Source organism: Mercurialis annua, linkage group LG1-X, assembly GCF_937616625.2.
Source record: "Mercurialis annua linkage group LG1-X, ddMerAnnu1.2, whole genome shotgun sequence".
NCBI classification, from domain to species: Eukaryota; Viridiplantae; Streptophyta; class Magnoliopsida; order Malpighiales; family Euphorbiaceae; genus Mercurialis; species Mercurialis annua.
This window is the reverse complement of record NC_065570.1, coordinates 50,860,570-50,880,129: the sequence shown is the minus strand read 5'-3', so window position 1 is coordinate 50,880,129 and position 19,560 is coordinate 50,860,570. Positions and strand designations below refer to the sequence as shown.

Here is a 19,560-nt window from a genome sequence, read left to right as displayed (position 1 = left end):
TTGCAATGTTTTTTTTAGAAAATAAAAGTGCAGAAAGTGAAAATAAAAATACTTTTTCGATAAAGATGACATTTTTAGATTTAAAGTATATTTTTTAAAATTAAATTGTTTTTTCAGAAAATTTTATGGTTAATTCTAATTTTTAGCAACTAGTTCCCTCTTCTCTAATGAAATAAGCATTCTGTTCAACAAAAAATTTATACTAAAAAATAGAAAACATTTAAATTTTTATTAACAAAAAAGTTCAGAGATATTTTATAAATATTTACATAGTAACATAGGGCGTCTTTTGTCCAACTGTTTTTTCTCTTCTTTAAACAAAATTATGCTTCAGTTGTCAGATACTGCAAATTTATTCTCCTTCATTGTTTTAGTGTTTGTCCTTTGTTTGTGATAGATACTGCTCAAAAACAATAATATTTATATTATTACAATTTAACTATCATAAATCAATTTGAATTATTTATTTTAATGATAGAATTTGAATTTAATCATGGCTAATATGAATATCGGGTCTAGGGATTATATTCAAAATATTGGATTTTAAAATTTATTTACATTTTTTTCATCCATGTTTTTAATATTACTGTCGCTAACCTTTTAACAAACATATTTAGGTCATTTTTCACACATAAACTTATAGCCGCACTTATCCTCTTTTTCTCTTTAGTCTCTTCTTCTCAAATTTTTCTCTTTTTTTTTTCTTTTCTTTCGTTTTATTTTTACTTTTCTCAACTTTCTATTCTGTTCATCTACTTCTGCCGCACATCGCCTTCTTCTATCTCGTCGTCGCACATCTTCCGGTGGATCTCTCGTCGTGTCTCTCATTGTCGCATTTTTTCGGTGAATTTTTCATCGCGCGGTTCTTCCATTGATTTTCTCGTCACCGCGTTTTTTCCGATGGATTTTTCGATATCGTTTTCAGATTTTTTTTTTAATTTTGTAAGTTTTTTGTGATAATTTAGATATTTGTAAATAGATCATTGTAGATCTACTATTTTTTTGTTATTGAAATTTTTCTATTGTTTATATAATTGTTTTGTAATTCTCCTTTTCATAAATTTGTTTTTTATTTTATTTTGATGTTACTGATTTTGTAAAAATAAATTGATTTATGGTGTATTTGCAGTGTTTTTAAGATGTATTTACGTTATAGTGTATTTCTGATGTATCTATAGTATATTTATGGTATTTTTCAGGTGTATTTGCAATGTTTATGGTGTATTTACCGTGTTTTATAGTATGCACTGTAAAAGAACATATAAATACAATATATATACACCATAGATACACAGACAGGTAAAAAGTGATAAGGGCTGAAGCGTCCAATGATGATTTTCATAGAAAATCTTCCGAGTGACGAGCTATCGATTTATTTGCTGGAATCTACATAGGCGTAATCATTGTATAGCTACGAACTTGGAGGATTAAAGCGTAATTAGCCCTAAATAGCCTATAAAAATCCAAATAGATTGTGGTCTAAATTCAAAAATTGGAATAATTTGCAATGCCTTATAAGTTTATGGTCAATTTGTAAGTTTGACAGACTGAAATTGACCATACCCAAACTCATAGGGTTCCAGAAGCCTGTTTTTAACACTTTCAGGCTAATAACACTTTTAGACGTAGTTATCCCCTAAAATATTATACAATACGAATCTAATGATTATAATTATCAACTTAAGAGTTTTAGCATCACCATTACGTCACACTCACTTCTATAAATAGTACTGTTAGACAATCTAGCCAGAGGTCGGCAAAAATTAATCGACCAGAAACCCTAGAAAATCGAACCCCAACCCTAAAATTCTAAGTGTTGGAAAACCCCTACACACACACACCCATATTTCAAACAAGCTTAAACGCTTTAATTATTCAAGAAAAGCTATTACGCACTGATTCGAAGCTGGATTCCACGTCTGAATCACTAGAAAGTAAAAAACGAGTCAAAGACTCAAAACGATATTTCTGAAGATCCATAACTCTCTTATCACTTTATTTGTTGTCTTTATGCCATAATTGCTGATTTATATATGCTAGGATTCATGCTTAGATTGTTCTGTTTATTTTCGCCATTGACTGTTGAAATTGCCATAAACTGCTGAAATTGCCATAAACTGCCATGACTGCTCTTTTTGTTATTATTACTATGTTTGCCATGAAAAATTGATGAAAGGCATATTTAGGGCTGTTTTAATGCATGTTAAAACTTAATTCCAATTTCATTTGATTCTGATGTGTCAAAAGTATGTTAGGACCGTTTTACGTGTTTGCTTGCCATAAATGTGTTCTTTATTCGAATTGCCATTAAAAATACATTCTTTAGATGATTAAGATGTTTCATCAACTGTATTTTGATTCCAGCATGTATATTATTCGATTCTAATGATTCTTTTATGCGCTTAACGTGTTTTGCTGAGTGTTTGCATGAAAAATCAAATCGAAACGAACAAAAACGACCAAACTGCTGCCTCTGCTCGAACCGGTGCCACCATCACTACAACCTCTGGTGTAGACTGGAACCGCCGCCAGTCTGAACTGGCGGCCCCGAAACTGCAACCGGCGCCGGTTCGTCCTTCCCTGATTTCCAAAATCTCATTCCCATATCCTTCCAGCTTCGATCTAAATTTGCTTTTATGTTTATGGGCTCGTTTGGGCTTGAAATTAGGTATAGTTTGAGCCCAGATTTAGAGATTTTAATGTAATTTTATATTTCACTTTGTAATGGGCCAGACCCAGTGTAATTCAGGCCTCAAAGCCCAAAATTGTAACCGATAGTATAAACCGGGCCCATGAGCCCACAACTGGCAAACCTAACAGCTTCTGACCGGATTCCGGGTCCACCTGAACTCATAATCGACCCTAGTTTGAACCAATGGAATCTTATCGATGAGACAGACAATTTTTGTGTTCTGTCCGAGAAACAATACTGAACACACCGACGGTCAAAAACGTGGCGAGCGCTTGACGCTCAAGTTATCGAGGTTTAAAAGTATCCCTCACCTTATATGTCTATCCAACTGCCCATGAGCATGTTAAAACCGTTTGATGCTTTCCAAAAGCATGCATATCCAAATATTAACAGGTTAAAGGACTAACCACGTAATTTAGCAATCAAATCAATTCCAGCCAATCACATAGATATCTTAAGGTTGCATCTAAAATGTAATTAGAGCTTGTATATGTTTTTCAAGAGTAACCTAATAAAATTAATCAAACTTAGACATCCCATATTAGGCATTGTGCATGTAATATATCCAAACCGACCAGACTTATTACTTGTTAGAAACCGCGAAGTTTAGATGAATGCTAGGAGTAATTGCTACTTGATAGTTCAGATCGAGTCATATGTAGGTGCAACGTGTTTATCGCTTTCATAAGTGTTTATATTTCCAACATTATGTCCTGTGAATTGCAATGTATGTCAAGATGATTTAGATACATCCACTAAGTATAGAAAATAGAGGTTAATAAGGCAAGTACGCGAGTCTCGGTGAGGTCCACGAACCCATTCTTTGGTCGGCATACAGTAAACTTACCATAAGTGAGTAATGTTATCAGGTCGATACAAAAGACATTTCCTAACTGAATTAGGTGGCGACTCCACACTTATTTCAAAACCTGTCCAGAATAGAATCCTGCCATAAGTCTGGGCGAACGGGATCCCAAAACCCTTGCTTCCGCTCACGATACACTATTAAAATACTATATTTATACTAGAAAATACCATAAATACACTATACAAACACCATAGTTACACTAAAAAAGAAACGACTAAAAAAATACCAGAAAATTTTCAGAAAAAATCTACAAAAAAAGAACATAAATCAGTAAAAAGTGTAAAAATATATTTAATTTTAAAAAACAGATACGACATGTGAATATGTTTGAAAACAATGTAAACTTAAAAATTAAAAATATAATATAATATATTTTAAAAAAATTCCTCTATAATCTAGCTAGCAGTTAGTATGTTTTTATTCCATTGTTTTGTATCTTCATCAATGAGTGAAACAATTTCTTTTCACATTAAAATATTTACTATGATCGTGAGTATTATTTTATTTTATTTTATTTATTTTTATTTTTAATGAAATACTAATAAACTCATATTTTTGTATTTTATATTTTAATAAAATAAGTGGACTACTAAATACCGCCTTTTTTTTACTATCCACCTCCCCTATTATTACTTAAACACCCTTTATCCTACTTTTATTTCAAAAACAAAAAACCAGTTACTATTAACTCATTCAAACCCTAACGAAGGAAATTTGCGATTATTAAGTGAAAATGTCAAAAAGGGATCGAGATATCGGACAGAAACCTAAGGTAATCATTCGATTTTTTTTTTACGTTTTTCAAATATTTTTATTTTTTAAATCTCAACCGCCGGAAAACGCCCTCCTAGGACGTTTTCAGACAGCAGAAACACCATAAGAGGGTGTTTTCAACGATTGAAAACACCCTCATAAGGCGTTTATGTTGACAGAAAATGCTCTACGAGGGCGTTTTCTGCTGTAGATGTTTTCTGCTGCAAATTTTCAGTATAAAGTGGGCTTTTTTTGTTGTAAGTCTGCAGCAAAAAATGAGCTTTTTCTGCTGTAAATCCGCAGCAGAAGACGCCCTCCTAGACGGGCGTTTTCTGCTGTAAATTTGTAGCAGAAAACGCCATTTTCTGCTACATCATCATATTCGAATGAGATGGAGAGAATGTTTTTTTAATTTTTTTTAATAAAAAGGACAAATATGCAAAAAACATGGGTGGTGGCTACTAATTAGAAGCAGCGAATAGTAGCACCCAAAAATAATTATGTTGGCCTTGTAATAAAAAATAAATGATTTAGAAAGAGACACATTCTACTAAAATATTAATTCAAGAACAAATAATCACTTTACCCCCTCAACTTGGCACAAAGTATCAAAAACGTCAAAATTAGCAAAATAGGATCACTTTTACCCTAAACTTAACAAAATCGGTATAAAACCCCCCCTCCCCACTCTCATTTAAGAGAGTGAGATACACTCTCCGAGTTTAATAGTGGTTTCGATTTTTAAGGTGGTTTTAATAAAAAAAAAGATTTAAAATGGTCCTAATATTTTTAAAACATTTTAAATTAATACCAAATAATTAAAAAAAAACAAATTTAATCCCTTTAATAAAAACTTTATATAGTAAAACTAACCCTTAAATTTTATATATATGACAAATTAACTCCCAAATTAAATTTTTTAACAAAAAAATTAAAACTTAAAAATTTTCAACAATTTTTTTTAGACCCATGGGTCTTAATGAACAGACCCATGGGTCTATTCATTAAAAATTTGATGAACATTTTTGTATGTTCATCAAATTGATGAACAGACCCATCGTGGGTCTGTTCATCAATTTGATGAACAGACCCACGTATTGTTCATCAAAAGATGAACAGACCCACGATGGGTCTGTTAATCGGCTCCTCGTCAAAACGAGGAGCGGATCTGCTCCTCGCCAAACTGAGGAGCAAATCGCTCCTCAGGCTGAGAAGAGGAGCAGCAGCTCCGTTCCTCCTCGCCGGAGCTGTAAAAAAAATTTGAATTTTTTTGAAAAAAAGTTTAAAAGAGCCCCTAGATTAATTAGGATTTAATTTTGATTAATTAATATTTAAATATAATTAATTAGAGTAAATAATGAGTAATTAGAAACTCACTCTCCATTTAAGGTGCCACATCAGCATAGGGGTGTTTTGTACCGGTTTTGCCAAATTCAGGGTAAAAGTGATCCGGTTTTCCTACTTTGGACTTTTTTAATACTTTGTGCCAAGTTGGGGGTAAAATGATCCTTTATTCATTAATTCAATATAACATATTTTGAAAAAATTAATTGTTTGCACCATATAACATATTTTGAAAAATTGGTCGCTGCACATACATAATAGAATTATTATATTCATTTTTAAAAAATTAAGCCAAAACTCTCACATTATATTTATATAGAATAAATAAATAAATAAAGAAATAAAGAAATAAATAAATAGAAAGTCATACAATGAGGTGGACCTTTTAAAAAGATTGAAAAACAATTAAATCCAAACCAAATATCATGAAACGACAGAGTATGTAGAGTCTGAAATAGTAGCATTTGTATTATTCTGCGTTTACACTCTACCACTTCCAACACTTTAAACTCCATTTCTTAAAATATCATTCACAAACAAAGAAGATAACCTCTCGGTAACTGTGCTTTAACCCAACTACATTCTTCCTCCTTTTCATTTCCATGGCTTCTCACTTCTTTTTTCTCTGACAGCTTCATTATACAGTTTAGCATTAAGGTCAGTGATTAATTCAGTTCTACTTCTTTCATTTTCTTCTGCTTCTGTCTTAGTTTAAGGTAAGTAAAGACCATGTCTTTATATGAAAATAAATCCATTTTTACATTTTTAAACGACACCCACAACTTAGAACAGTGTTTTCATTTGTTTATCTGCATTTTTTCTCTTGGCCACCACCATTTGAGAGAAAAAGTTGTTTTCTTTTGAGGTTTCTACATTTTTAAAATGATTTTCTTTGTGAATTTGAGCTCTCTGTTGTTGAACTTGCTTTCTCAGACAGCAATGATGTTCCTTTTGAAAAACAAATTGGCTGAAAAGTTGAGATTTTTGTTGAAAAGTCTTTGTTTAATCTGAAAATGTAGTAACAGTGACTTCGTTTTTCGAGTCTCAAAAAGCTCTCAAGCTTTGAGCAGTCTATTCACTTCTTTTTTTCTTTTCACTGTGTTAGTTTTGTCATCTCAAAGGACTAAAGTACTCGAATCTTATACAGCTTCAAGTGTTTTTCATTTTTAATTTGTTATTCATCAAGATCTCCTTTTATCTGCTGCATACTACATTTGATTCCATGTTTGTTTCCTAGGAAAATATTATCTTGCAAACATTTTACCTTGATAGAAAGTAAATCTAGCAGTTATTACTTACTATTACTAACTGGCAGTTTTTGTTTCCAGACAAAAGTGAGAACAGGTTTGAGAAAAATTTATTCATTTCCCTTATTAGCTTTTCAAACTAACAAACCCCACATATTATCATCAATGGAGGCTCCTAATTTCACGGCAAAAATGGAGGAGTTTACAAAATTACATAATTGCCCTTCTTGTCTCTGAAACTGTAGTAATCTTTAGGGTTATTTGTGTAATTGCACCACTACCTGGTATTATGGTTGTAGGACCCTTAGGACTGATTGACTAGAATAATGTTTGCATGAGGTTATTATGAGATTGATAGTGTAGCATTGAATGGATAAAGAACAGAGGTAAAATGATTGTCAAGTTCTGTTTGGTAAACTGGCTGATAGTTAATTTTGTGCTCTTATTTGGCACGGAAACGGAAACGGAAACGTCGAAATGAAAAACGGTGTTGTTCTTTTTACGAAAATAGGTTATAAATATAGAGTTTCGTAGTTTTAGAAGCGTTTTTATGAACAACAATGAAATGTCGAAACGTAGGAGTCGAGAAAACTGCCTTCTATAGATTATCTCTTGTTTTTTGTTTACTGTTGGTTTATTGGCTGGCTGGCCCTGGCCAACATTATCTTTTGCTTTTATTGCTACATAAATCATGATGATAAGAAGGCATTGTTGCTCTACATGATATCATTTAATTTACTTCTTTATGGACCATTCACATTGGATTCTTTTGTGTCCTTGCTTGTGATCTTTTCTGGTATGTTACAGGTTTTGTGGGTCAGAGAGCATTGAAGTAGAGAAGTGAAAAAACTCAGAGTAGATATATACATATACCACCATTTTTCACTTTAAGGGTAGTTAAAAAAACTATGCAGACTCCAAAAGGAAGGTAATTTTCTTCTCCATGTTCTTACTTTATAATCAAAGAAGTGCATAAATGAATGGTTTAAGAATTTTAGGTGGACTCTTTATCTCTTTTTTCCTTATCTGGTATTAAATGCTAATTTCACACAGTAAAGATCGTTGCTTGATAGGTCATGGTTGTAACGTGATTTTGTTAAATGCTTTTATATTTTGGTGGCTAGTGAAGTCTCTTTTTATCTCTCTCATGTTCTTGAGAGACACTTCAGTCTTTCACTTTTAGACTTGTGGTTTGTTTTTCTCTATAAACTTTCAGTGTCAAGATATTATTGATGTCTATTTTTGGTTGCGAGTGAGTGTATCTAGTACTCGTGACATGTGATTCTGAGTGTATCTAGTACTCGTGACATGTGATTCGTTCCTCTACGCCGGATCAAACAAAAAAAATTGGATTTTCTTTGTCTCCTGCATTAAGTTGCAACGGTGCTGGGGCATCTATGTGGACCTTTGTTTGTTCAATTGTGTATTGCTGAAGGCAATGTCTTTGAATAATTGTCGCGTAGTTAGCTGGTATGTTGTCAAGCAAACGTTTTTCTTGTTTCTCAATTATGCCAACTCATCAAAAAATACATTTGAGTCTTGATGTTAAGTAGTTCTTAATCTTTCTTTTTTTTTCTTAATTTTTAAGGTTAATTGTAATTGGGTTTATGCAATTCTTTCGAGAGAAAATGCCCATCTCCTGCGCATATATCTTGGTCAAAAGTAGCTAGTAATGTCTATTAGAAGGAAATTTTTGATTACACAATTGAATATGCTTGTTTTCGGACGTGTAGATTTTAGTTTTGAAGCTTCAACTCAGTAAACATTGCCATAATTGATACTTAAATTTAATATGTTTTAAAACTCTTTAGCTCTTAATATTTCCAGGATGATTTAAAACTCAGTATTGCCTTCTGTCTTGCACTTTCTTAACATGTCTGCCATATTTCTTGAATTTCAATTAAATTCATTTTTTTATTTAAACTTTATTCAAAGTCCAAACATAATATTTATTTAAACATTTAGTTCCCGCAATCGGGTAGAATCCAAATGCAGCCTAAATGCAACAGTATCTGTAGGCTTCACCTTTCAGCTTGTTTTCTTGTATTATCTCTCAATTTACTGTTCCTGAGTTTGAATGTGAAGTTTTTCCTACCGGTCTATGCTTGCTGGAAGATCATTTAATTTCCGAGTTGTAATTTGTTTATTTCTATAGCAGAAGTGGCTCCTCAGAAGCACCACAAAAGGTCCGTCCTCGAGCCGTGCGCCAACTTAAAACAACAGGACTAGAGTCTGACTCTGCATCTTCATCAAGTCAAACTAGAACACCAAAAGAGAGAGGTCCTACTGTTATTGACCGTCGGTCACCCAGAAGCCCAGTGATTGAGGTACTCATTAACTGCTGCACGCCTTTTCGGAATTGCCTAATATAAACAATGTTTTAAGGCTTGTAATTAAGTATCTGAAGGTTGTGTGTTAACCATCTCAATGCACTAAATATAAGAAGCTATATCTAAAGACATTTGTTTCCTTGATTTTCTTTTTGACAAGTTATGCGTTGGCCAGTATATTGCATCTTTCCAATTGCTTTTTCATATTCGGAACAAATAGGATAATGCATTAAATTTCTATGATATGTATAATGTGCTGGTATTGTCTATTCTGCTATGTTGCACGGAAACATAAACACTGAAGTAGAAAATGATGAAACAATATTTTTTACAAAAACAGGTTATAAATATAACGTTTTAGAGTTTCAAAATGTTTCTGAAAAATTAGAAATGAAATGCCGTAACATAGGGCTTAATAAGTTTCCTGCAACATAGCTCCTATGTATACAACACCTTACAATTCAACTGTTCTTGTGATAGATATCTAGCAACTTGTTTTCAGTTTGCCATTTACCTGCTAGTCTCATAATAGGTGAAAATCCGGAATTGAGAATGAGATTTGATATGAGCATAGTAATACTTTCTTTTAGAAATAGATGTAGGTACATGTCCGAATTGTACATTGTTTCCCCCTGCCTGGTTCTCGTGTCTTGGGGATTGATTTTGACTTCTTAGCTATGTTTCATGATTTGTAATGGAGAGTATAATTGGATAAAGTGTCCATATAGATTGCTTAAATGGTCCTCATATTTGTGTATCTTCTTGCTCCAGAAGAAGCGACCAAGCAGAATATCTGAATTGGAATCTCAGGTTTCTCAGCTACAGGAGGAACTTAAAAAGTCCAAGGACCAGGTAAGTCTGTCAGAATCACGTAAGAATGAGGCTGCAGAAGACGCTGAACAGTCCAAGAAACAACTGTTAGACATATCATCGAAGCTAGAAGAGTCACAAAAGCAGCTTCTTGAATTTTCTTCTTCTGAGGAGGCCCGTGTTGTGGAATTTCAGAAGGTCTCACAAGAACGGGACCAAGCATTGCAGTCAGAACTTGAGGCTACCAAACAGCAACACTCAGTTGACTCAGCTGCCTTAGCCTCTGCCTTGAATGAAATTCAACAGCTCAAGATTCAGCTTGAGATGGTAGCTGAATCCGGGGATGGTCAAAACACGCACTCGCAACCAGTAGATGTGGAACTCCAGATTTTGAGAGCGAATCTAAAGGACACTCTTTCTCTTGTGGAGAACATGAAAAGCCAGCTAAGGGATAGCAAAGACTCGGAAGCGCAGGCCCAAGCATTGGCTAGTGAAACTCTACTGCAATTGGAAACTGCTAAAAGTTCCGTTGAGGCACTCAGATCAGACGGCTCAAAAGCTATTGAAGCTTATAACTGCATTGCTTCAGAGTTAGACCAGTCAAGGGCTCGTGTGAAATCGTTGGAAGAACTTGTTCGCAAACTTGAAGCAGACTTATGTAATGCTAACACCATCATTTCTGTAGATTCTGCAAATGATCGTATGACTGAGAAGGCCGTTATTGAAAATGAACGGTTACAAGAAGCAAACCAGCTTGAAGCAGAGGTTTGTTTTTTGCGGTCTGAAGTGGAACGATTGAGATTTGCTCTTGAAGCTGCTGAGACCAAATGCAATGAAGAACAAATCAACAGCACAGTTCAGATTAGAAGTGCTTGTGAGCTGGTGGAACAGATGAAATCTGGATCTTTTCTCAGAGAGACTGAGCTGGAGGCAGAACTGAAGCAGGCAAAAGCCGATATTGATGAATTGAAGGCTGACCTTATGGACAAGGAAACTGAACTGCAAGGAATATCTGAGGAGAACGAAGGGTTGAACATGAAACTTAAGAACAGATTATCTCGCCAAGGAGATTCTGAACTAGAGAATGAAATTGGAAAATTGGAGGAAACTGTTGCGAACTTGAAGGTGAGTTTAATGAATAAGGAGACTGAACTGTTAAGTTTATCGGAGGAACATGAGATACTGAAGGCAGAAACCAATAGAAGGGAAATGAACTGGAAAAAAGGGAATAACGATCAGGTGGATACTGAACTGGAGGCAGCGATAACTGCTGAACGGGAGGCTCTCATGAAGCTTGGCCTTATGACGGAGGAGGCGGATAGGAGAAATAAGAAGGTAATTAGGGTCACGGAGCAGCTCGACGCAGCACAAGCCGCTAATTCTGAAATGGAGGCGGAGTTGAGAAAGATAAAGGTACAGTCCGATCAGTGGAGAAAGGCTGCAGAGGCAGCGGCCGCTATGCTTTCAGCAGGAAACAACGGAAAGTTCATGGACCGCACAGGTTCATTGGATGACAACTATAATGCTGTTACCGGAAAGATGGGATCGCCTTTCAACGAAGACATGGATGATGATCTGTTAAAGAAGAAAAATGGAAACATGCTGAAGAAGATTGGTGTCTTGTGGAAGAAACCACAAAAATAGAATATGCGAGGTGTGTGCGGTGCAATGCTGCTTGATAGTTAGTATATTGTTTCGTTGATGTTCATCATTTTCCTTCGACCTTATATCACTTTTTCTCGTGACAGATATGAAGCGACATCGGAATTCAACTAATCGAATCAGAAACTGACATTTTTGAAGTTCTGGCTAGTTTCCTTATGCCCATGAGTGTTGTTGTGGTAATGATCATTTTTCTGTTGACATGTCAATGCTTGCATGACTAGGTTGCGTAGAGGAGTTACGTATGAACTCGAGGAAATAGTGAAACCCGATTAACCATATATATATTTATCTGCATGTAATCTATCTAAGGAGTTGTTGAAAATATTACCTTTAGCTGTTAATATTGCTTGGTCTGCATTTATTACTGAAATGAATTCAAGCTTTCTACTTTCTGCTGTTTTATATTTTCTTTGTTGAAGTATTTGAATTCCTCTGTGAGTGTTATTTTGTGGATCTTCTAGTGGCATATTCTCTTCACAGAATTTATTGGAGTGATGGTAGAGCAATTTTTACGACATTATCATGTCGGTGTGGAGTTTTACTACATAATTTTTTTTATCTAGTGATGGAATTAACTAAAATATTTGACGGATGAATACCGTTGTGACATAAGATAACTATATTTTATCAACATCACAATTTTTTTTAGATATATACATATTTCTTAACTATATCTTATCCAGGTTGACATCCTTTTAGTAGATGCATTAGTAGTTTTAACAGTGAGACATATTTCTACCCTTTTTAATGATGAATTACTTATGTATATATATATTATCTCTAGATGTTTGTTTTATTTTTATGGTTTTATACATGTTATGTGAAAAATCAAAAAAATTAAAATTAAGTTAGAATTGCTTGTAAAATTATTAAATTTAATGTTTTTATTAAATATATAAAAAGTAAAAAGATGTTTAAATTATGTTATCCATCAGGCTAAGTAACTATTATGTAATCATGGATATAAATTGTTCATTGCAGTAGAGCATATAGTATAGAACTCGCTATGATCCACATTATTGAAAGGACATAAATCACTTTAATTTTTGGCAAAATCCATTATTAAGTCCTTGACAAAATCCATTATTGAGTCCTTGTACTATCGATTTTTGTTTCACCTCATCCTTGTACCTCATTTTGGTTAGTAAGTAGTCATTCTATTATTATTTTTGTCAAGTTGAGATCTCCAACCTAATATATACTATGCGCGTCTAAGAGAGTCCTTCAGAAAAGGAACTATAGCTGGTCTAATTTTGAGCAGATTCCTCCAAACCCAGGAACAGTCTAGGGGCTTGCAAATACCGCAAAAGCTAAATCTCTTAAGTTTGATACAAATTGAAATTTACATATCAACATTATTTTGGCCTTCTGTAGTTTTTTTTTTGTTTTGAAATAGGTTGTTGATATTGAAATTTGTAGTTGATTTTATTCAAAGCAATTAATGTAACAAGCTGTAAGCTAGGTAGCATAGACACAGATACAAACACGGGGAGATATGACACTTGAACACGGTAAAACAATGTTATTTTAAGATTTCCGAATGAAGTTTCATGTCTGAAACATCAAATGTCGAAACATTTCCGAAACGGGACACGTCGATTGAATGAAATGTCTGTGCTACTAGTCTGCAACCAAGTTTGAGCTTGCTGTCTCCGTATTTCAGAATGATTGAGTTTGCTGCAGAAAATTGGTCTTAGTACAAAAATTTGAATTGTCAAAACGTTTACTTGCTGTAGAAAGTTAATGTCCATAATTGCAAAAATTGTGTACAAAATTTTTTAATGTCGAGAAATTTTCAATGTGCAGAAAATTGTGTTGTGTAGAAATATGTGTGTGTATAAATTTTTTATGTGTGCATAAATGGGAAATGCATTTTTCATGATGTGGCTTTCCTTTATCTATTTAGGAGATAAAATGTAAATTTTTTAACGAACAAAGGATCACTTTACCCCCTCAACTTGGCACAGCGTATCAAAAACGTCCAAATTAGCAAAACCGGATCACTTTTACCCTGAACTTGTCAAAACCGGTACAAAAACACCCCTACGCTGACGTGGCACCCTAAATGGAGAGTGAGTTTCTAATTAACCATTATTCATTCTAATTAGTTATAATTAACTCCTAATTGAATTCTAATTAATCATAATTAACTTCTAATTAATCTAAGGACCATTTTAGATATTTTTACACTCAAAAAAAACTTTTTTCATTTCCGGCGAGGAGGAGCTCTTCCTCCTTGCCGGAGAAGAGGAGCTGCTGCTCATCGGAGCAGCAGCTCCTTCAAGAACGTTCTCTGTTCTTGAATCAAGAACAGATCATGGATCTGTTCTCGCCAAGAACAGATCCTTCTTGTGCAAGAACAGATGTTGCGATCTGTTCTTGGGCAAGAACAGATGTTGCGATCTGTTCTTGCTGCTGCTCCGGTAAGGAGCAGCAGCCCTTCAAGAACAGATCCAACGATCTGTTCTTGCAAGAACAGATCGTTTGATCTGTTCTAGGTAGAACAGATGTTGCGATCTGTTCTTGTCCAAGAACAGATGTTGCGATCTGTTCTTGCCCAAGAACAGATCGCAACATCTGTTCTTGAAGGGCTGCTGCTCCTTACCGGAGCAGCAGCTCTTCTCAGGCGAGGAGGAGCTCCTCCTCGCCTGAAAACAGACTTTTTTTTTTCGAAAATTAATTTTTTTTTATTCCGAAGGGTTGATTTTAATTTTTAGTGTATAGTTTTTTTTACGGTTTTTAATTTTATAAAATTGTTGATATCTATATAAATTAAAAAAAATTGTAAAAAAATTAAAATTAGAGGATTAATTTATTATTTTAAGCTTATTATTGAAGGAGTGAAATTGTTTTTTTTTTTAAATTATTAGGTATTAAGTTAAAATGTTTGAAAAAAATTAGGACTATTTTAAACTTTTTTTTTATTTAAAACCACCTTAAAAGAAAAACCACCTTTGAAAACCGGAGAGTGTATCTCACTCTCTTAAGTGAGAGTGGGGAGGGGTTTTTTTTACCAAATTTGACAAGTTCAGGGTAAAAATGATCCCATTTTGCTAATTTGGACGTTTTTGATACTTTGCGCCAAATTTAGGGGGTAAAGTGATCCTTTGTTCATTTTTTAACAGACAAGTTAATGTACGTTTGGTTGAAGACCTCAAGGCTCAAGCGGACAAAAATAATAGTAGAGGGACAACTTACTAACCTAATTAAGTACGAGGACTTGGTGAAACAGAAATTGATAGTACAAAGACTCAAAAATGGATTTTACCTTAAATATTAAATTTCTAGTATTTATTTTGTTTATAATTAATATTCGCAGTGTTAATAATATTAAACCTAGCTAGTGCCCCACACTCCACCATCTAATGATATAAAATTTGGCATATATTATTATTCACTTTCTCGTGGCATTAATAGTTAATACTCCCTTCGATTCATAATATTTGTCGCATTTGAGAATTTTTTTTTGTCCATAATATTTATCATGTTATAATATCAAAAGAGTATTAATTGTTATTTTTCCATATTTGCCTCCATTAATTTCTTAAAAAAATACAATAAATAAATGAAAATAGTAATTATAAATGTAAACAAATTTCAATATAGGGTTAATTTAGTAAAAATGTTTATAAATTAAGACATATTAATTATTTTTTTAGTTCTTGTGTTAAAGTCAAATACGACAAATATTATGGACTGGAGGGAGTATCCATTTTTTTTTCCAAAGTTAATACCCATTTCTTTATTTGATTGTGTTTCTTATTTGCTTTTGGTCTTTGTTAAGATGTCATTATCTTGTTTTTTTTTTTTTTTCATTAGTGCCTGTCCTCCAATTCTCCACCGATCCAATTGTTCTTGATCAAAATTGTCCTTAAAAATACTCACTCGATCCCAATATAATACTTCATCCATCTCAATAAAATTGTTCATTTCACATTGTCATACAATTTTAAAAAATACAATTGATATTATAATTTTTCTTTTTTAAATAATATTTTTTATATCTTTATTTAATATAGTCACAAAATCTCATTTATTTATAAATAACAATAAATACTAACTCATTATAGTGTATTTTAAATAGAAACAATATACAAATAACTTAAAAATTGTTGTTTATTAAAAGTGAAGAATTTTTTTCAAAAAATAAATATAAAAAATATAAGCAACTCTATTGAGATAGAGGGAATAGATCATTTGTACAAATACAGTAATTAAAAAAATATAATATTTAAATTGGTTATTTTGTGTAATTTTCTATTTTTATCCTTTATCAATTTTTTAAATATATAAATAATATATTAATAACTATTATTTTAAATTATTCGTTAAATACACTATTTTAAAAAGTATTTACTATTTTTTATTCTATCTTTTCATAATTTCCCACTCTACACTAATAACAAACATATTTATAAAAATATCTACTATATATATAGAAGTCTTATTTCATTTTAGGTTAAAATTTTACATAGTCACACTCTTTTTTCCTTCTCTTTCTCTAAAAATTCTCTCTCTTCTTTTTCGTTTGATTTTTCATTTGTCTCTTCCGGTTGTTTTTTCGTTAGAATTAGAACTTGGATCAAAAATTCTTCGTCAGACATTCCTGCCGGGGAAAGATGTCCTGCCGCCCGACAGAAATGTCTGACGAAGAGTTTTTGATCCAAGTCCTAATTCTAATTGGATTCTTACCTCGACTTGAATTTCAATTGTAATAGACTACTACAACTTCTCCTATATAAAGACTCAACTCAAAGCTATGTGTTCATCTAGTTTTTCATTGTTTTTCTAGTTTACAAACAATTTAAGTTTTAGTTAATCTCTTCTAGTTTTTTAAGAGTTATTTCCAAGACTTCTTTGATTCGAAGGCTTGTGTTCCGAATTATTCCAGGTTTTTATTTCAATTATTTTTATTTCAATCTCTTGTTTTGAATATGTTTATTATTATTGATTGTTTAATTAATTCAATTATGTCTAGCTAAATTTCTTGACTTGGAATATTGTGAGTAGTTTGTATGCTAGGTTTAAATTCTGAAAACTAATTTCTATATCTTTCTTTGTTAATGCAATCCTTAGTTATTGAGAGTAATGCTTGTGATTGCGTAACTAACAATTACATAAACTTAGAATAAATTGTGAGGAGGGGACTTAAGCAATTTAATTGGAAAAGGGTAACCAAGGCATAATTACAAAGCATTGTTTGACCACCATGTTTGCGTTATGTGGTCTATGTGGATAACTAATCGATAATGCGCTGATTATAAATTGTCGTTTATATTCTATCGTTCTGTAAGCCGTGACAGTAAGGGTGATTTGGGGTAACGGGTTATAATCAATAGGCTACTAACATTATAGGAATATTGAGCTAGTATCTTCGATCTATCCTTCATTGCATGTAACAATTAAAATTATTTGATATAAATTAGATTTGTAAGGCATCGATAATTCATACGAAAGCAATATTCTGAGTTATTTGTCGTTATTGTTTATTTCTTAGATCATTATTTTCTGTTTTTATTAGTTTTAATTAAAATCACACAAATCTCATCTTTGTTAGTTTAAATAATTCTTAATTAACAATTTTGCTACTAAATTAAATCCCTCGTGGGTTCGACGTTTACTTATCATTATATTACTTGATTTATCGATATCGTACACTTGCGATTTTGAGCATCAAGTTTTTGGCGCCGTTGTCGGGGATCGAACCCGGATTTTATAATGTAAATGTGCATGTCCCCTCCTCCCATCCATACTTTTATATATAGTATAGATGAGGTGGATAAAGAATCCGCCCGTGGCAATTGAATTTCACGGCTAATTTTACGGTCTCTCTTTTGGTGCAGTAAGCGTGCCACTCTTACCACGACTCCGTTAGTAAAATCTGTTTGTGATCTTGGTGTTTTATTTGGTTATGAGATACACAAAAGTTATAAAAATTAAAATTTATACACATTGGCACTTTGTTACTAATTACAAATTAGTCAATTCATAATCGATTTTAGTTCCGTCGAGTAAATTTTACCGTAATTCGCTTGTTTTGTGTAAATGGACACATCAAAAAGTCTTATTAACATTCATTTTTCTTAGTATTTTTGTATAAAATTTATAAAGTAAAAAGATAGCAGACAACATCATGTTAAGTAAATTTATCGAAGACTTAGCAACTTGTAGATTAGGTTAGAATTTCAAAGGAACAATCAAATATTTAAAAGAGAGTTGTTGTCCACATTCACTTTGTAAATAAAACAAAGAGAAGTATAATGTATTTTTTTGACAAAATTAAGATTATAATATATAAATATCATACTGACAATAGTAACATTAGCATATGGAATGCTTTTTTTAGAAAAATGATGCTTCTCTAATTTGTCCTAAAGCTAATGGATCATTGCAAAACAATTGGTTTAGAAAATTTAAAAGATACACATACAAATATCACAAAGTCAGAAAGCTAAAGTATGAACGTAATGAAGTTCTAAGTATTATTAATTATTGTGTAATCAAACTGATATAATTTAGTTAAAAGGTTGGTCCAAATCTTTTTATAAATTTAAGTATTTGATTGATTTGGTATTTTTAATTATAAACTTTTTTTCTATTTTTTAACTTGAAAATTTTAATACACAAATTACAGAACTAATTGAATTAATAGAAAAAGTATTTGTTTACTAATTTTAGCTCATATTATTTGGATTTTATATTATTATTTCAATTACTAAATTAATTCAGTTCAATTAGAAGTATAAATATTGGTCGGTTCAATCAAAAGTATAAAATAATAGATTAGTTCATTAAAAAAAAATTAAATTTTAGCCAAAGCGATCAAATGCTCGTCCCAATAAGTGTAGAAGAATACAAATTTTTTGGAAGTAAAATGAACTGAAATAAAACTCTAGATCTTAAATAAAATTGCTAAAATGGAACTAATGAATTAATATATGTACTTATATGGCAGCTTGATATTCTAATGTGCTTTTGGCTACAACTATATTAATATTATTAAACAAAACTGGTCACTGACTATTCCTTCACGCCAAAATCTTAACTTAGATTTGGTCTGGTTGAGACAACAAAATCTATACCGAAATTGGCGCTTAGTTCATGCTTCACTCGTTTTCTAAAATTAATACTTAAATAATTAATTAACTCCAAATATTCTACTAATTAAAAACCAAACTGGTTAATTGGTTCAAGTATTTAGATATTCATAAATCAAATGGCAACTCATGAGTTTGGTTCCTCTTATAAAACTAAAAATGTGATTTAACCAGTTTAAATTTTCCGAATAAACAGTAATCCATTAATTAAATGGGTTGAACTATAAAAATCTTTCAGTTTCATTTTCATCATTTAATTATAATTATTTTTTTAACTAAAAGAAGGTAATATATATATGCTGAATATTTGTTACCTTATGAGAGTCACACACATATATATAAAATTTATTTTTATTTAAGTGGTTCATTCGGTACTTGTATCGCTATGGCTGTCTAAATTTTAAAAGTCTGCTTATTGCTATTAAATAAAGGAAAAATACAGTACTTGTAGTACACATGAGATATAAATATGTCAGAAAAAATACCAAAATTTATTATTATAAAAAAACAAATTACCAATTAACATATCATATAATTAAAATATTTTTTAAACATTAGTGCTAAAATAGAACTACTCAATTATTGTTGTTATTTAATTAATTTATTTATTTGGATAATTTCTTGTTATTTAATTAATCTTCTACAGTAATAATTGAATTTTTTTAATTGGTAGAATCTACCTGAAAATAAGAAAGCAATGATGAGAGAATATCTTGGAAAACACAAACAAAGTCATTCAAAGAACATATGTACC

At 32.0% G+C, this 19,560-nt stretch overlaps 1 protein-coding gene across 4 annotated transcripts; it reads left to right on the top strand.

Annotated features, from left to right (window-relative positions):
- Positions 1-6,090: 6,090 nt before the first annotated feature.
- On the top strand, positions 6,091-12,096 carry LOC126685209 (interactor of constitutive active ROPs 3). 4 transcript variants are annotated; one of them, XM_050379547.2, is made up of 5 exons: positions 6,091-6,314; positions 7,712-7,832; positions 9,063-9,231; positions 10,006-11,698; positions 11,793-12,096. In XM_050379547.2, exons 2-4 carry the CDS (start codon positions 7,813-7,815, stop codon positions 11,686-11,688), a joined length of 1,872 nt encoding a protein of 623 aa, XP_050235504.1. In that variant the 5' UTR covers positions 6,091-6,314; positions 7,712-7,812; the 3' UTR covers positions 11,689-11,698; positions 11,793-12,096. The 4 variants fall into 4 exon arrangements, with proteins under 4 accessions (XP_050235504.1, XP_050235500.1, XP_050235503.1 ...); XM_050379543.2 differs by having other exon boundaries at positions 9,060-9,231; XM_050379546.2 differs by lacking the exon at positions 6,091-6,314 and adding an exon at positions 6,352-6,373 and having other exon boundaries at positions 9,060-9,231.
- The last annotated feature ends 7,464 nt before the right edge of the window (positions 12,097-19,560 follow it).

What these genes read in the sequence shown, in the direction of transcription:
- LOC126685209 (XM_050379542.2), top strand. Translation starts at nt 8,343, where the DNA reads ATGTCTTTGAATAATTGTCGCGTAGTTAGCTG. An exon ending in AATTGTCGCGTAGTTAGCTG is followed by an intron (nt 8,375 to 9,059) that starts GTATGTTGTCAA and finishes TTATTTCTATAG; the next exon opens with CAGAAGTGGCTCCTCAGAAG. An exon ending in CCAGAAGCCCAGTGATTGAG is followed by an intron (nt 9,232 to 10,005) that starts GTACTCATTAAC and finishes TTCTTGCTCCAG; the next exon opens with AAGAAGCGACCAAGCAGAAT.